This window comes from Pelobates fuscus, chromosome 1 (assembly GCF_036172605.1).
Source record: "Pelobates fuscus isolate aPelFus1 chromosome 1, aPelFus1.pri, whole genome shotgun sequence".
Classification (NCBI taxonomy): Eukaryota; Metazoa; Chordata; class Amphibia; order Anura; family Pelobatidae; genus Pelobates; species Pelobates fuscus.
The window spans coordinates 373,264,992-373,283,545 of record NC_086317.1 but is presented as its reverse complement, the minus strand read 5'-3'; the positions used below and the strand labels follow the sequence as shown (position 1 = coordinate 373,283,545).

Genomic DNA, 18,554 nt, shown 5'->3' with positions numbered 1-18,554 from the left:
TGGGATCTGGAGCGAAGCTACCCATTTGCGGCTTCCACCCCAGGCCCCCCAGCGCTTTGCCCTCTGGCAATCACGTAGAGGAATCATGGGCACCACCGGTCTGCATGCTTTTCGCTTGTGGCTTGCAGTGCCACCTGGATGGCCTCCGCCGCCTGTATATCTTCCACTTGTTCTAGCCACTGTTCCTTGCTGGGGAATCACATTTTGTTTCCAATAACATTTGTTTTATTTGCAGACATAATCGGATCAGTTCTTAGTTTTAAGTAGTGTGATAAAATGGTCTATATTGTGCTTATCTAATATTGGCTTGGTCATAATAACGTTTTTAATTCTCAAATATTGAAAGATCTCCTTAGATGGAAGGTTATATTTTACTTGTACCTGTGTAAATGAAATAAGGCTATTCTTATAGCATAGATCCAAAATCCTCATTATACCATATATGAACATTTATATCTTCCATTACATACTGTAGCAACTCTAACGAGGTGTTAAGGACTAATTTATTCTGTAGTCCCTACTTTGTCTTATGTTGTAAAGAAAACTAGAGCAGACAGGAAGAAATGAAGAAGATATCCTGACAGAGGGAGAGAAGAGGAATTGATTAAAGAAAGGCAAGTTCAGCATGACAGTGCCGCTTTAATCTATAAGAATATTATTAGAAAATACATCAATAACTCATTTCACCAGCCCTAGAATGCCGATCCAAAATAAGATATAGAATTTGTTTCTAGGACTGTCTTCCTGTTCTAAAATGGACCACTAGTGATTTTCATTTTGTGAAATTAGCCACATAGATAGATGTGATAACATAAAAGCTTCATGAAGTTTGAAGACATCTGGGAAGGATATACCTCCTTTTGCATAGCTTTTCCGCAGGATATATTGGGATATCTTAGGCTGCCTATCTATCCAAATAAATTTGGAGAATATGTTTTGGAACTGACAGAATTTATTTCCCTACTCTCAATGGTAAAGCCCTAAAATAATACAATAGTTTTGGTAGTAGAAATGCTTTGTTCATATTTAATCTGCCTATCCAACTGTACTTTGAATTTCTTTAATAAAATACTATAGTTAGTTCATAACAGATTGTCTATATCGAGTGAGATCTTAATACCTAGATAAATCAATACAGTGGAACCTCGGTTTACGAATTTAATGCGTTCTCCGGGATGTTTCTTATTGCGAAAAATTTGTAAACCGAAACGCAGTTTCCCATAGGAATGCATTGAAAACCAATTAATACGACGTTCTGGGGGTCAAAAAAAGTCAAAATGAGCAGGCATAGGAACCAACCCACATTGCGGAACACACAATAAAAGGCATGCAATCGACGAAGCTCAGCTCCCTACCTTTCCACCGCTTGAGAAATGCACCAAAAAATCCCAAAACAAACGCAAACAATTTCCAGAATGGCTCAAAAACTCGATGCAAAAAACGCTACAACACCTCCACACTCGACGCCACGTGCTACCCTCAGGCTCCAGCATGCAGGGGGCGGAGCTATAAACCTCCCAGGTGCAATGCATCCTGGGGAAACTTGCTTTGTATTGCGAAAAAAAATTGTAAACCGAGGCATTATTTTCAATGGATTTTCATTTGTAAACCGAAAATTATGTTAACCGAGGCGTTTGTAAACCGAGGTCCCACTGTATTGTTTCTCCTCCATGAAAAATGAAATTGTGAGGCCAAAAGCTCTTCCTTGGCCCCCTATAAAAAGGAAGAGAACAATTTGAGTGTTGTTAATATTAATCTTATAATTTTAAAATTTACTATAAAAATCTATATAGTTTCTAAGACAGATGGAATTGAAAATTAATGGATCTGTCAGGGTGGGAAGCACATAGTCTGCAAAAAGAGAGAACTTGATCTCTCCATTTTGTGTCTTAATCCCCTTTTTTATTGATGTTCTGTCCAATGGTTCAACTGTAAGAATTTACAGCAGGGGTGCCAAAGGGAAGCCCTGTCTAGTACCAATATTTACTACAAAAATGTCAGATAAAAAAAAAAAATAGATTACTGATTTTTGCTGAGGAGTTCGTATAGAGCAGCAAAGTTTTATTTCTAAATTGGCCCACGACGCCGAGCCCCCTCATAACAGAGTCAGAGAATCTCCAATTGACTCTGTCAAAGGTCTTCTCTGTGTCGAGGGCCAGAACAAATGATCCCAATTTATACTTATTAATCCTATGTATTAGACAAAATAACTTGCGTGTATTACCTGTAGCTCAATTGGTCAATATTGATTAGGTCATCAATAACCTCCTTTAAATGAAGACATAATTTGGGACAAAATTCTCATATCTAAATAAAAAAGAGATATTGGCCTATAGTTAGTGATAAGTGATGGATCTTTACCTATTTTTGGTAAAGGAATAATTGATGCCAACAGCATTTCATTGGGTAAAGGGTTCTTGGTAGAAACCTCAAAAAAACAAACAAAAAAAAAACCTTCAAAAGAAATGGGGCGATAGTTCTAGAAATTTTTTTTATTAAAAAATTTTAAAAAGTGCGGAAAAGCCATCAGGGCCAAGGGCTTTGTTTAATTTAAGATTGTCCATCGCATCCAGTTAATAGGAATGGAACGTTCAGTATGTCAAGTTTTCTTTGATTCACTTTCGGTAGTTTGAGACTATTCATAATTATTACTATTTCCTTATTACTTTTCTCTACAGCTTTAAGATTATGATGATCTATAAAAATCTACAAATGCTTGTGAAATATCTTTTGGGGAAGTTAACGGTTTATCACTTTTTTTTAAAATAGAATTATCTTTAAGGTGGTTCCTAATTTTATTTGAAAGATCCTTATTTACTTTGTTATTGTACCACCTTTGAGAAAGGCAATATTTTTATTTATTATATATTCTTTCTTTAATAGATTCTCTTAAGCTGGTTATTCCCTTCACTAGTTTGCCAGTAACCTTATTTTTATTTAACCGTTCTTTAATTGCTAATTTAATCTTCAATTCCTGGAGAGTTCCATCATATTTCTGTTTTAAATCTGATCCCAACTTTATCGCTAGGCCTCTTGCCTAGCTTTTAAAAGTACATCACAACATTGGGGTGGAAACTTCACCACTATCGTTAATATTTAGGAAATTCTCAAATTTGGAAGACACGTTATTAATCATGTGTTCGTCTTTCAAAAGGGTTTCATTCAGTCTCCATCTAGACCTTGATTTATAGTTGTATTTCAATTTAATAATAAATACCAGGGCACGATCCAATATAACTATAGAGTCGATATTTTACTTAATAATTGATCCCAAAATAAATCTATACGAGTATAAGTCTGGTGGGCATAAAAAAAAAAATAAAAAAAATGTATAATCTTTCTCAGTGGGATTCAAAATCCAACAATCGTATAGGGAATTCCTTCTTAAGAATTCCAATAACTTCCCCAGCTTCAACTTTTAGTTGTGTTTGTTCTCTAGTATACTTGTGGCTTTTATCCACTTTAGGATCTACTATACAGTTAAAATCACCCCCTAAAACAATATTGCCACATGGTAATTCATGCACCTTCTCACTGATCTCATCCAGGAAACTCACCGGGTTATAGTTCGGCGCATGTATATTAACAAATGTATACAAGACATCATTAATTTTTTTTCATTCTTTATTTTTGTGTGCAATAAAAGATAGACATACAGGCTTGTATTGCCACGACAGCTCTACAAGCTCAATGAATATAAACAATTCCATACAGTGTCATGACATGAGAAACAAATGCACATTTTTATATGGTAAAGGGATATTAGTACAGTTTAAAGTGTTATGGAAGGCAGGCTAAACATATTTCTCAACATGAGGTTAATTCTCATTTTATCAACATATTGAACATGCTTGTACCAGTCAGGGAGTTGAGACTGTTAGGCTGGGTGAATTAGGCTTGATACTCTGACTGCTGTAGTGGTTGTCTTAGTGAGGTATCATATGTTGAGATGGTGAAGCGTATCTAAGATGGGAGAGGGCCACTAAGTGTGTGGAACATTTTGTCTGGCCATAAGGTGATAGTCTGGCAAGCTAGTGGGGGAGTATATCTAAAGATTATTTATGTCTTTGATAACAGGCTCTGCATCTTAAACTAAATAAAAACTCAAACTGAATGCAATAATAACAACTAAGGAGAATGACACAGGTACAGTCTGCAAGTCTATATCAGCCAATACCACATGTGTGAGGCAAGCGGAATCTGAGTTTTCGTGTTGGCAGGCCGATTCTGTCAAGTCCTCCTTCATCCTCAGGTCTTGGTCGGGAGTCCGCAGTTGCTCTGATGTGGGTGAGAGTGTCACTCCAGCCTCGGGGTGGTGTGCAGGCCTGCGTCTCTTGGCTGCATACTTGGTCTTTTCTGGGGCCCGGGAGTTCTCCCTGTTTAGGAAGGTCGGAGGATCTGGCGGTCAGCCTTCGCTTGTGGTGCTTGTGTCTCCGTGCTTGTGGGCAGTGCTTTCGGCCTTGCAGTCGGCTGCCCGGGTGTACCAGGGGGAGTGTGAGTGGACTGGCTTGGTAGTTTTACGCCTAAGAGTTTCCCCCTCACCTCTCGCTGCCTGCGGCTCCGGTTAGTCGCTGTCTGCTTTTCAAGCCGGTCTGTTCGGGCTGCTAGTTGTTTCTTTCTCAGCGCTTCCCAGAAGCGGTTGAAAATCGCCTCCAGGCGCTGCGAGAGGTCTGGTTGTTGCTCGTGTGTCAGCAGCTTGCCCTGCTTGTTCCGCCTATCAGCCGCCATCTTGGGAGCACCATGTGGAGGGCTGTAACTCTGTTGTTTGGGTTCACGCTTGTCTTGTGCTCCAGGCTGGCTGCCCCAGACTTGCAGTGAGGACCGGGATAACCCCCTCCGGTCAATGGGGGGGCGGGGGGGAGGTAGGCAATGAGTGTGCTGAGGGGTTCACTCGAGGCTTTGCCGTCGCGGAGAGCGGCCGCCTCTCTCTGGCTTGGTCCCGAGTAGGCCCCATTCGCTGTTGCGGGTTCCCTGGGAGGAAATGTCTCGTTCTTGGTAGCAGTCGATTCCCCAGGGATTCCCTGTTGTCCCTCATGCTGTCCTGCTGGTGATTGCTCCAGTTTGCGAGGTATTTACCCCTGGTTAGGTTGCTGTTTGTTAGGAGCTGATGCTCGGTGCATCTTTCCAGCCCGGTGGTTAGGGGCCGCCCCCCCGACATCATTATTTTTTTAAATAAGTATTAAATATCTACCAAACATATCTTTGGCCAAATGAACAAGTTCAAATTTAACTTTATTGAAGATAATGATGGCCACACCTCTTTTTCCCCGATTCCCTTCCATGTTTGCATTATAAACAATGGGGTATTTCTTTTAACTTCCACAATCTGTTTGGGAGATCAATCCAATGAGTTTCCTGAATGAAAGTAATGTCTACTATTTTCATTAAAAAAATTATATATTGCTCCCTTTTTTTGAGGCGAATGCATGCCCTGGACATTCCAAGAAATCAATCTAAATAAAACCATATTTATTGCCCCCAACAGTTGGCCGCACGTCGAATCTCAAACTAAAAACAAAAATAACATCTAAAAATACACATAAAAACCAGATAACAAAAATGAAAAAGTCTAAAGAAGGAATCCAGTGAGGGAACATATCTAAATGTTTCCCACTGGAGGAGTCCTCCCAAAAATTGCAGGAATGAGGATTATGGGGAGGAGGAGGTGGTATCCCCCATCTTAAAAATCCCTTCAGAGAAGAGAGGGGGAAAAGCAACTTTCCATGGGACCGCAATACTTAATAGGATAACTTAATATAAAATATATTAAATAAAATTAGTGTTAACTAAAATGGCTCCTTATTATATAAATCAAACCCTTGTTGCAATATTGGATAAATTCTTTCCTTTAATTTGTCTGTTTTATTGACTAAGTTTCCCATCATTTGTGTATCCTTATGTAAAGTAAAAGAAACAAATTAAAATAACATAAAATAAATGTTAATAGTGAACCCATATCGTGGGGTTTACTACTCGCAATATTCTAAAAGGTGCTATGTGACACCCTACTAGACAATTTAGGTCCTCACTACATCGCTAATTCAATTCTTCTTATATTACTAATTCTATTCTTCCCGTGCTTGTCTATCAATAAACGTGATAAGAAAACATACGTATGAGTGCAATACCTAAAAGGTAAGAACCAACTTCCTTCTTCCACCTAACACACAAAATCTGCTAATAGTGAATGCAATCAATAAAATATACATGGCCATATTTATAGCAAAAAAAATAATATATATATGTATACATATCTATCTCCAGTAAATATACATTTTAAGTTCCAGTAAACAAGGATGTTAATCCCATCAAGTATATTATATCCTTCATAGAATCACAAACGATTGACAGTTAACAATTTCCATCCTTCTCTCTCCACCGGAAGCTATAGAGTTTAATTCATTCAGTAAACATTAGGTTTACGGTAGATTCCAGGACTGGATTGCTTCTTGCGCTGCAACTGCATCTTTAAAGAAGTGGTACTGATTTAAAAAAAAAAAAAAAAAACAACTGTCAGTGCCGTGGGAAAGAAATCATTTTTTTTTAGTGAGTTAGATTGCAATTTAGAAGATAATTGGGAAAGCTCAACCATCTTGTTTTAGTCTAAGATAGAGAACGTCCAGTGCTTCATGGAGTATTTGCTGAGTAATATAGAGTTGAAGGGTTGCTGGGTGATCATCTTGAGTCAAGTTTAATGCAACAGATTCTCTATGTTCGCCTATAGTTGACCTTTTAACTAAGGTGCCGTCCTGAGATTTAGGCGAGTAATAAGAGTTGATATTTTTATTCTTCGCCATATTTGTAGCAATGGCTTTCTCTTTCTCTCTTTTTGGAGACATTTTATCAGTAATGCTGAGACCTTTCTTAACCATGCAATGTTACTGGATTTTATACTAACTAAATCCGAAGAATTCAAATTGCTTACTTCAAAATAGATTCCAGCTTAATTCAATGCAAAACGTTGAGAAAACAACTTAATTCAATATAGCCGATCAATGTTACAGCTTGTTGTAGCTTGATTTACTGTACTTCAAAATACTCTTTAACTCAGTCTTTAAAATACAATCAATCTTCTTATTAATCTCCTTGAACTATATTGGGAACCTTTAGTGACTTTATCAGCGGAAACGGATTCAATACACCGATTCGCTAATACACATTGCCTTAGTTCAAATTACATTGGATGCCTTTGCCAGCAGCTTATTTCTACACAGCAATTTAATATTTCAGCTTAATTCAGTGCAATAGAGAAGAAAAATAAATAAACACGGTGAGCTGAAGAAAAAAACAACTTCGTTCAATATACCAGGTTGGTACTATGGCTTATTGTAGCTTGATTTACTTGACTCCACATAAAACTTATAATAGACTAGGAGATATAATCAGTCTCCTTATACTTAGGAATACTAGGAGCCCCAAATTACTTTTTAGCCAGTAATAAGTTAGTACCGAATACCAATTCTTGCTACAATTCCCTTAGATCTTAAAAAAAGTAGCATAAACCGTCGCCAACGGGATACTTCTGCTCACACTTCAACACTTTGATATTACCTCTTCATTCATAGGCAGCAAGTTAGAAAAACTGCTTAATTCAAAATAACTGGTCGAAATTATGGTTTAGTAAAGCTTATTTCCACTTGATTTAGTACAGCAAGTTGGTGTTACCGCATATCTGCAGTCCTGGGAATTGCTCAAGTGTTCCCAGCTCCACTCCCCCATCCATGCTGTCACCATTCACCGCCAGGGACAGTCACAAACCAAGGGCACCCCTTAAGATAGCGGGTACGCGGCAAACAGGCGGGTTTCCGACCGGTACCACCTTCTCTCTGCTCGTTGCCCTCAGGAATCCACAATCATAGATAAGGGTTGAGAAAATAGATATGTAGCAGGTCTACCCTTTTATGAAAGGATATAAGATGAAAGGCAATTTTGATATTGGCTTCTTAGATGTTCTCACATTGTTGTCTGTCACCCAGCGTGTACTCCTCCACGTGGTATCGAGAGATCCTCTCCTCCAGCCTATAACCTCGTATGAACGGTAGCGTGTGTGCACACGTGTCATGTCATCCCCACCCCCCAGCGTCTCTATAGAAATACATTTTTAGTAATTTGACGAACTGTAAGATCTTGGCATAAACTATAAATATGAAAAACTATTTAAAAACAGTAAGAATTATTATTTATTTATTTTAAAAGCTGGTGCCTAAAATGAAAAACCAAAATAGCAATTTTACACTACGATTTGTTTGATATCAATCTGGTATCTTTGTATAGTTATAATGAATACAGTATTTTAATTTACCAAGGGGGGGAGGGGGGGAGGTGTGGGGAGGGATTCTCCTTTAAGAAAATGCTTCTAGTAAAGCTTACAGTTCTGGTACAAGGAGGATATTAAAAACTGGCTGACAAAATCAAGGAATCCCATGTACTAAAAATCCAACTCCCCCTGCTTGAAGATGTGAAGATTGTGTTTCGCTTCCTCGTCATTCATCCAAAATATTTATATAGCTATAACTAGGATTTGGCCATGCCAATTTGCCTTCAAAGGACTCTAGTCACCAAAACAACTCTAGCTTAATGAAGCAGTTATGGTGAATAGTTAATGCCTCTGAAGTTTCACTGCTCAGTTCTCTGCCATTTAGAAGTTAAATCACTTTGGTTTTGGTTTATGCAGCCCCAGCCACCCCTCTCCTGCCTGTGACTGTCACAGCCTGCATGAAGACAAAATGGCTTAAATTTCAATCAGATATGACTTACCGTATATACTCGAGTATAAGCCGACCCGAATATAAGCCGAGGCCCCTAATTTTATCCCAAAAAACTGGGAAAACTTATTGACTCGAGTATAAGACTAGGGTGGGAAATGCAGCAGCTACTGGTAAATTTCTAAATAAAATTAGATCCTAAAAAAAATATATTAATTGAATATTTATTTACAGTGTGTGTATAATGAATGTAGTGTGTGCGTATGTGTGTGTGTATGAGTGCAGCGTGTGTGTATGAGTGCAGCGTGTGTGTATGAGTGCAGCGTGTGTGTATGAGTGCAGTGTGTGTGCATGAATGCAGTGTGTGTGTGCATGAATGCAGTGTGTGTGTGCATGAATGCAGTGTGTGAATGCAGTGTGTGCAGGGCCGGTGCAAGGATATTTGCCGCCGTAGGCAAAACATTTTTTGCCGCCCCCTCCCCCCCCCCATATGTCCTGACTTCCCCTCCTCCTCCCTCAGTGGTCCTTACCTCCCCACCCCCGTGTTCCTTCACTCCCCCCCCAGTGGTCCTGACTCACCCCTCCCCTAGTGGTCCTTACCCTCCCCTCCCCTAGTGGTCCTTACTTCCCCCTCCCCTCCCATAGTGGTCCTTATCCCACCCCCTCCCTCTCATAGTGGTCCTTATCCCCCTTCTCCCTCCCATAGTGTTCCTTATCCCCCTTCTCCCTCCCATAGTGTTCCTTATCCCCCTTCTCCCTCCCATAGTGTTCCTTATCCCCCCCCATCCCTCCCATAGTGGTCCATATACCCCCCCTCCCTCCCATAATGGTCCTTATACCCCCCCTCCCTCCCATAGTGGTCCTTATCCCACCCCCTCCCATAGTGGTCCTTATACCCCCCCTCCCTCCCATAGTGGTCCTTATACCCCCCCTCCCTCCCATAGTGGTCCTTATACCCCCCTCCCTCCAATAGTGGTCCTTATCCCCCTCCCTCCCATAGTGGTCCTTATCCCCCCCCTCCCTCCCATAGTGGTCCTTATACCCCCCTCCCTCCCATAGTGGTCCTTATACCCCCCCTCCCTCCCATAGTGGTCCTTATACTCCCCTCCCTCCCATAGTGGTCCTTATACCCCCCCTCCCTCCCATAGTGGTCCTTATCCCCCCCTCCCTCCCATAGTGGTCCTTATACCCCCCTCCCTCCCATAGTGGTCCTTATACCCCCCCTCCCTCCCATAGTGGTCCTTATCCCCCCCTCCCTCCCATAGTGGTCCTTACCCCCCCCTCCCTCCCATAGTGGTCCTTACCCCCCCCCTCCCTCCCATAGTGGTCCTTATACCCCCCTCCCTCCCATAGCGGTCCTTATACCCCCCTCCCTCCCATAGTGGTCCTTAACCCACCCCCTCCCTCCCATAGTGGTCCTTAACCCACCCCCTCCCTCCCATAGTGGTCCTTATACCCCCCCCCCCCCTCCCATAGTGGTCCTTATACCCCTTTTTTATTATTATTATTTTTTTTTATTATTTTATTTATATTTTTTTTTTCGTCCCCCCTCCCTGCTTGATATATGGCAGGGAGGGGGGCTCTCCTTCCCTGGTGGTCCAGCATTGGTAGTTCAGTGGGGGGGAGAGGGGGGCTGGCAGAGCTGTACTTACCTTTCCTGCAGCTCCTGTCAGCTCTCTCCTCCTCCGCGCGGTCTGTGCAGCTCCCTCTGTCAGCTCCCAGTGTAAGTCTCGCGAGAGCCGCGGCTCTCGCGAGACTTACACTGGGAGCTGACCGAGGTGCTGAACGGACGGCGCGGAGGAGGAGAGAGCTGACAGGAGCTGCAGGAAAGGTAAGTTACAGCTCTGCCAGCCCCCCTCTCCCCCCAGTCTGTATTATGGCAATGCAAATTGCCACAATACAGACTCTGACTCGAGTATAAGCCGAGTTGGGGTTTTTCAGCCCAAAAAATGGGCTGAAAAACTCGGCTTATACTCGAGTATATACGGTACTTTAAAAGTTTTTATCTCCTGCTATGTAAACTGAACTATAATCACACAGGAGGCTCCTGTAATGTTTATCAAGCTATTAACAGAGCAGGAGATAATACACTAAGCAGAATTTGCAATAAAGGAAGTGTAAACATTAGATTTCTCTTTACATAAAGTGTTTAAGAAAGCTGTGCAAGTCACATGCAGGAAGGTATGGCAATGTCTACATTAACAAAGTGATTTAACTCCAAAATGGTAGAGAATTAAACAGTGCAACTGCAGGGGTATAATCCATACATCAAAATTGCTTCATTAAAAGGGACACTGTAGTCACCTGAACAACTTCAGCTTAATAAGGTTGTTCAGGTGAGAACTATAGCTCCCTGCAGCCTCTCTCGTAAACACTGTATTTTCAGAGAAAATACAGTGTTTACATTGAAAGCTAGGAACACCTCCAGTTGCAGTCACTCAGAGTGAACCAGAGGCACTTCTGAGTTGATGGAGGCATAATATGCCTCCATCCACTCAGATCTGCTGTGCACGAGCATCCTGTGATTCAGTATCTCCTCCCACTGCATGCAGACACTGAACTTTCCTCATAGAGATTCATTGATTGAATTAATCTCTATGAGGAGATGCTGATTGGCCAGGGCATGCGGATTTACAGCTTCTGGCTTGAATACAGTAAGATTTTTACTATATTTATGGAGGCATGAGGGGGCCAGGGGGGCTAGATGGTCGTGTTAACACTATAGGGTCAGGAATACATGTAGTTGCACTGGTGACTATAGTGTCCCTTTAAGCTATAGTGCTTTTGACACTAAGGGACTAGTGCCCTTTTAAGAGTACATCACTGCTTATGCAGCCCTAGTCACCCCTCCCTACATGTGAACTACACAGCCTTCCTAAACATTTCATGTAATGTGAGATCCAATGTTTGAACTTTCTATATTGCAAGCTGGGTCAGTCACAGCCAGGTGAGGGGTGACTAGGGCTGCATAAACAGAAACAACCTCCTAAATGGCAGAGACAGGAGCAGTGAGACTGCAGAGACATGATCTATACATAAGCCTCAATAAATTAAAGTGGTTTTGACAATCAGTGTATGAAGTATATTGCACCAGAACCAATACCATCACTCTGCAATGGTTAGGGTGCTTAGAGTGTCAAGGCACGACAAACATTATTGGAGCTCTTAGAAATAGCCTCATTACTTGTCTGACATCTGTTGGTGAGTTTGTAAATTAAAGTATCACTATAGGGTCAGGAACACAAACATGTATTGCTGTCCCAATAATGTTGAATTTAAAAAAAAAAAAATTAGAGTTGAATAAGTCAGTTTAACCCCTTAAGAACCAAACTTCTGGAATAAAAGGGAATCATAACATGCCACACATGTCATGTGTCCTTAAGGGGTTAAACTAAAATAATACAAATTACAATTCATGAGTATTTGTTATAGTATATATCAAATATTCACATTACTAGGTCTTACAATTTCTATAAAGAAAAAACAAAAACATGTAAATGATATACATCTCCAATTTGTAGTGTTTTTTTCTCCCAGATGAGTGTGCAAATAAGATTAAACTTACCCGATATCCTTCCAAATCTCTCATCTGTATCTGTAACAATGACAGATCTTTGAGAATCTGCAAGTTGTCCTTGTCCAGTTTCAGGGCGTTACGGTAACATTTGATGGCTTCATCATACTTCTTGTCAGAGCGCTGCAGGAGGCCATAAACATGCCAGCCTATCTAGAATTAAGGAAAACGTACAGAGCCCCATGCAGTTCAAGCAATTAAACATTACGACATTCCAATGCATGGGCTAGTGGGTGTGTAGCAATGAAGGTGGCTAACAGGGCAAGCCAGTATGTAACACAAACATGGCATAAACAATGACACTGTACTCCAAACTATACTAGCAAATACATGTTCTTTTAAATAATAAAGCTTGCATTTTTCCATGAATCTCAATTCAATTCACTATTTTTTCAATACTCTGATGCTAGATATAGAAAACAGAAGATGTTGTAGATTACTGTATATGCATGTTCCTGATCTCCTTGCACACTCACCAAAGTAAGAGAGTAAGAATAAGTCAGTTGACGTGTGCCCTTATGTGTGGGGCTGATTTAAATGCGCATATGAGTAGCAGTATGACTGTATTTAAAGGGACACTACAGACACCCGGACCACATGTCAATGAAGTGGTCTGGGTGCAGTGTCCATGTCCCCTTAGCCCTGCAATGTAAAACACTGCAGTTTTAGAGATCCTAAAATTATTACATTGCAGGGTTACGTCTTCCTCTAGTGGCTGACAGTATGACAGCCACCTGAGGCACTTCTGCTGCACTGACTGAGTAAAACGGTCACGTAACGTAGAATCCTCGAGTCAATGCATGCGTTTAGCTTACAACGCATGCACATTAGGTCCCCAATGATCCTCTATCAGAAGCATTGGATTGGATCACGCCATAAGAATCCCTGCCTCCTTCGTGACGCCGCTGGGGGAGGGCGTCACGAAGCGCCGAGGCAGCTTTGGTTCTGGAAAAAAGGTACGTAAAACGTTTTAAAATAAAAATAAAAAATTGTATGCCAAAGGAAGGGGGAAAGGGAGAGAGGAGGAGTTCATCAAAAAATATGCAAACACCTCACAAGTGACAGTGCTGCTATAATGTTCACTAATCATCGTTTCATTTTATTTCACACCTAAAGAAAAAGGTAATGTTGCAGATTTTCTCTCTTGAGCCTCTGATTCTTAATAAGATAACAGACTTAAATCCCATACACACATATGTTTAGCTGATATCCAATTCAAATTACAAACCGAGAAAGGTTTCAAGAATTCGATAAATCAAATAAAATTATATGGCTGTTGCCTTCACTTTTAACTTTACCGCAAGGAAGAGTTGGCACACTCAAACAAGGCAGGTTTATGATCTATTACTTCGACAATTTCAACTGAATCACTTTGACCCAGAGCATGGTGTATGAACGTTTAGCCCAAGAATCAAATTACAAGGATACAAACATGACTCTTAACATCATTTCGAAGTCCTTTTCGTACAAATTCATATGCTTCTTCCTTCTTTCCCAAACAATTCAGGGTCAGTCCTTTCATAGCTAGTGTTTCTGTATATAAAGAGATTAAAAATAAATAAAACAATAATAAATCTAATCTAAAAAAGGAACACATCCAACACAAAAAATCCCCAAACATTTATCGATTTCAGTAAGCATCAACAAGGAGATATACAAGATACAAAATTAAAAACAAACATGGAAACCACTCTCCAAAACAATAAAACACAACTCATGTGAGAGAATGATACAAGAATATGAAAATTACTAAACAAATTTGTAGCATTTGCATTTTTTTTCTTGCAAGCCTAATGTCATTTGTTTTACCACTGTAGAAGAGGTTATTTGTTTTACAAAATTTGCAAGAATAATAAAAAACATACTATAAATCTACTGCATCTGGGTTCCTATAGGCACTATTAAGTTGCACTCGGTTTGCAATATTTATTCTATATGGTTAGCACTATTTAATTTTAAATGGGCACTCTAAATACAATAACCACTGCAAATCATTGTAGAGCAGGGCTCCAAGAAGTTAGGAGCCAGGTTTATTTTTTTTAATCTAACAAATCATTATTTTCAATGACAAACTACCGGTACTTTATTTTTTATTTATTTCAAAATTGGACACTATAGATTAATGTAATGGTGCCATTCCTGCAAGTTTGGGTGGAGGCAGTGAATGTTCCCCTTGAGATGCATTGATTTAATGTATCTCTACGAGAAGATGCTGATTGGTGCAGCACGGCATTGTGTAATAACCTCTCAACTCTTCTCAGCCATGGATGTGGAGCCAGCCACGGCGAGACTGGCACAGTGTGGGAAAAAAAGGTGAGGGAAACTAAAATAAAATAAAAAAAACAAATTTTCCATGTAATCAGAGCGGAGCCAGTAACATAAACAAACATACTAACTGGCAGACACACACACTCACAAATTATTAATTTAAGTCCTCATAGCCTCCCTACTTTTGGGAGAGCTGGAGAGGATCCTTTCCCAGGGGTTCTTCTTTAGTTTTAGTTTAGTGATGCGGGGACCGGAGTGATGCCATATCCCAGCACAACAGCAGGATGCATGAGGGAGCAGAGCAAGAAAAGACGGAAGACTTCAGCTCCCTCACCGTCCGGCTCAGCTCTCATTCAGCAGGCTGCCTCAGATTGATTGAGCCGTGTTGTATAGGTTTTTCTACAACAATTATTGGCAAAGAGCCCTCTTGTCCCATGCAGTTTGTGTCCAACCCTTTTCTGGGTGGTGTCACAAAATTGGGCTCTGTTAGCACCTACAGCCAGGTTGCCCTACTGTTAAACGCACGTAAAATGAAAAGCACGTATTATTCTTTAAAGGACTGCTCCAAGAACCAGAATCACTACAGTGCACTGTGGGGTTTATGGTACTAATGATACTCTACCCCCCACCTCTGTTTGTCAGTAGTCAAACGGCTTTAGAATGGTTTGATTCCTTACTTCGGGCCCGCCGAGTGCCACGTTCCATCTCCACTACAAAAACTGGAAGCTTTCTATCCGAGTTAAGACAAGAAGTGAGGGCTTTACTCAGGATAGGTAACAGAAGCTCCTGCTTAGGAGCTTCCAGCTCTCCATGGAAGTAGTGGTAGTGGAGGCAGACAGCAGCGGCGGCAGCCAGACACCAAGTAAGAAGTCATAACTTTCTATATATTTAATAAATAAAAAATATTATATATAAAAAAAGTATATGTCATTTTTAAAAAAAAAGTTAGATTACTTACAAAAATCTGCACTCCTGGCACCATAATCACTAAAGTGAGCAGCAGTGGTTATGGTGCTTGAAGTGTTCCTTTAAGGAGTTTAAAGAAAAAGAGGAAGCTAGACGTAACAAAATAAAATAAAATAATAAATCATTCCATGAGTAATTTGCATGCAGCGTCAACTCACCTCCATGTTCTGCAAATTTGGGGTTGGAGAGGATCATTTTACAAAACTTGAGTCCATTTTTGTACTGTTTTTGTTCATAACTTTTCTGATAAAGACATAAAAACAATTTAAATGAAATAACTACTTAAGTCCCTTTCTTGGCAGCTTACTTAATATGCAAATAGTTCTAGTACTTTGAGTTTGATTTTGAAGAAAGAAAAAGAAATGGCTTACAGAATGTTGAAAACAGCAATTACCATATTTTTTTTTTTAATAAAACAAATTGCAAATTATCAGAAACTAGATATAATGAAATATTTTTAAAATTCAAAGAATTAAAAAAAAAAGTGCTGTTTAATCTGCATATTGATATGATAGACTAGAGTCAGGGCTTTAAACTCATAAATCTAGAATGTAAGCTCATTGAGCAGGGCCCTCCACCTCTGTTCCTGTACGTCCATTTGTCTGGTTACAATTACATGTCTGTTAGTCCGCCCATTGTACAGCGATACGGAATCTGATGGTGCTATATAAATAATAATAAATAGATGATAAATTCAGAGTTTTAAAAATACTCTCTGGTGCTCTTGGAGAACATAACTGGCTAATTTCAAAGTGAATAGATACTATCACAATCATAAATGTGCAAAGCAGTACTCTGAGGCCAATACCATGATGAACTACCTTGACTTTTCTCAAAGCGCTGCTCAAATACTTCTTAGTTGAATAGAGATGGTATTCTAACTTTGTTAAGGTTATTGTGCAAATAATCTTTGGGGTCATATCACCTGGTTTCATTTTGGCAAACTGTTTTTGAGGTTTGACAAAAATCAAGACTCATCTGCAACCTAAACAGCTTGGCCTTTCACTTGCTTCTCAGATAGATAAAGAAGTGAGATTTCTGTTTATCTGTACAACTGTGGACAGCAATGATTCACTACAAAGCACTTACAATCATTTCCATCCAAGACTTGACGGTGAGGAGAAAGTGAAAATATAGTCCTCTTCTCTTACTACCCTTTTCTAGAGGCCATATACAAGCAAAACTATATTATTCTTTAGAGAGTCTCCATTGCTCACAGTCAAGCATTTTAGTTTTAGAAGACTCATTCTTATCATTGTTTACATCATATAGACTGGGTGATAAGAGCTACACTGATCTATTGATATTAAAACATGGATGGTGTAAAGCTGATACAACTGTAAATCATACTGCTAGAAGTTACCATCTGTTGGTAATAGAGTCAAATTTATTTAAAGGGACACTATAGGGTCAGAAACACAAACATTTATTCCTGACCCTATAGTGTTAAAAACACCATCTAGCATTCCTGGTGTCCACTTGCCTCCCTAAATATAGTAAGATCTTACTTGTATTCAAGTCTTCAGTGGCTAGCTCTGCCCGGAGCTGCCTCTGACATCATCAGAAGTAGTGGTCTGAGCCAGTCAATCATAGGATTGGCTGAGACTGTCAAGGAGGCAAAGCAACACAAGTCAAACACAGCACTGGCCAATCAGCATCCGCTCATAGAGATGCATTGAATCAATGCATCTCTATAAGGAAAGTTCAGTGTTTCCATGCAGATGGTAGAGGCACTGAATGGCAGTTCTGCACACTGTGCAGCACTGCCCCAGGAAGCACATATAGCAACCATCTGATGAGTGGCCAGTGGAGGTATCCCTAGGCGTTAATGTAAATACTGCATTTTCTCTGAAAAGACTATTTACTGCAAAAAAGAAACATTTTTAAAAAATGATTCTACTCACCAGAACAAATGCAATAAGCTGTAGATTTCTGGTGACTATAGTGTCCCTTTAACATTATACTATTTTTCAGATTGTAAACTTGTTTGAGCAGTACCATAAGAACCTTGTGTCTATGCAAGTCAAGCTTGTTCTACTGATTTTACATAGTTCTATTCCACAGTGCTGTGGAGCATGTTGAAGCTTCATAAATAATATTACAACTAATAACATCATATACATTGTGAGGGAATTGTCAGCATCATGAAGCAGCCATAAAATAATAACATAAAACCTGAAACCATTGGTCAATACCAAAGCAACTTTAACATTATTTTTAATAAATATTAACACTACCATACAGTAGTGCAAAGAAAAAAAAAAGATACAAGAAGCAACCAAAGATCAGGGAGTCAAACACACCTTAGAAAGGGATGTCAACCTGGTCTCTCCAGTGACCCTATGGAGGGGAGATCTGATATGCTCACACTGTGCACTAGGGTAGGGTGAGGACATTAGCATCCTAAAAAGGCAGATACACCAAGGGAAATAAGTACAAACCCAAGGGCTGGGGCAAAGGTCTAGAGTAATTATGAAGCAAGATGTAGATATATTCCAACGGTTTCCATGGTGATTGATCAACCCTTAACACCATGACCCAGGATGGTTTAACCCCTCAAGGACCAAACTTCTGCAATAAAAGGGAATGATGACATGTCATGTGTCGTTAAGGGGTTAATGTGCATGTATTATGTGACCCATCCTCACATGCCCCTCATTGTTATTATAAAAATAAAGAGGCACTGGAAACCAGGTATTACACAGTATACTGATTATTTTGGCTCTAATGATAATCCCAGCCGTGGAGACTCCGCTCTGCACATTCCTGGCTGGCGCAGGGCATTAGAGTGCAAGCTCTTGGGCCCACTTACCAGTATTCTTTTGAACAGGTTGTTCTCCTTGGCGGGCAGGCTGGCACACGGCATGGTGCCGCTCCGCTGGCTCTCCGCCGGCCCCGCGCAGGGGGGGGGTGGGGGTGGTCTCGCAAAAAACAAGCCTCCTCACTCCGCGGCCGCACTTGCCAGCTGGGAGCTGCGCGCATGCGCAGCCGGCGGGCCCTGATGACAAGGGGCAGCGCGTGGCGATGACGTCATTTCAGCC

At 40.4% G+C, this 18,554-nt stretch overlaps 1 protein-coding gene across 1 annotated transcript in view; it reads right to left on the bottom strand.

The window, feature by feature from the left end:
- Window positions 1–18,475, bottom strand: part of NAA16 (N-alpha-acetyltransferase 16, NatA auxiliary subunit) — a 50,456-nt gene extending 31,981 nt beyond the window's left edge. The window contains exons 1-4 of the mRNA XM_063425964.1: window positions 18,326–18,475; window positions 15,672–15,756; window positions 13,708–13,812; window positions 12,271–12,428 (exon numbers count right to left, since the gene is read on the bottom strand). Of these exons, the coding sequence (XP_063282034.1) occupies window positions 12,271–12,428; window positions 13,708–13,812; window positions 15,672–15,756; window positions 18,326–18,379 (402 nt within the window). The 5' untranslated portion in view covers window positions 18,380–18,475. The remainder of the gene's footprint in view (window positions 1–12,270; window positions 12,429–13,707; window positions 13,813–15,671; window positions 15,757–18,325) is intronic.
- Between the last annotated feature and the right edge of the window lie 79 nt (window positions 18,476–18,554).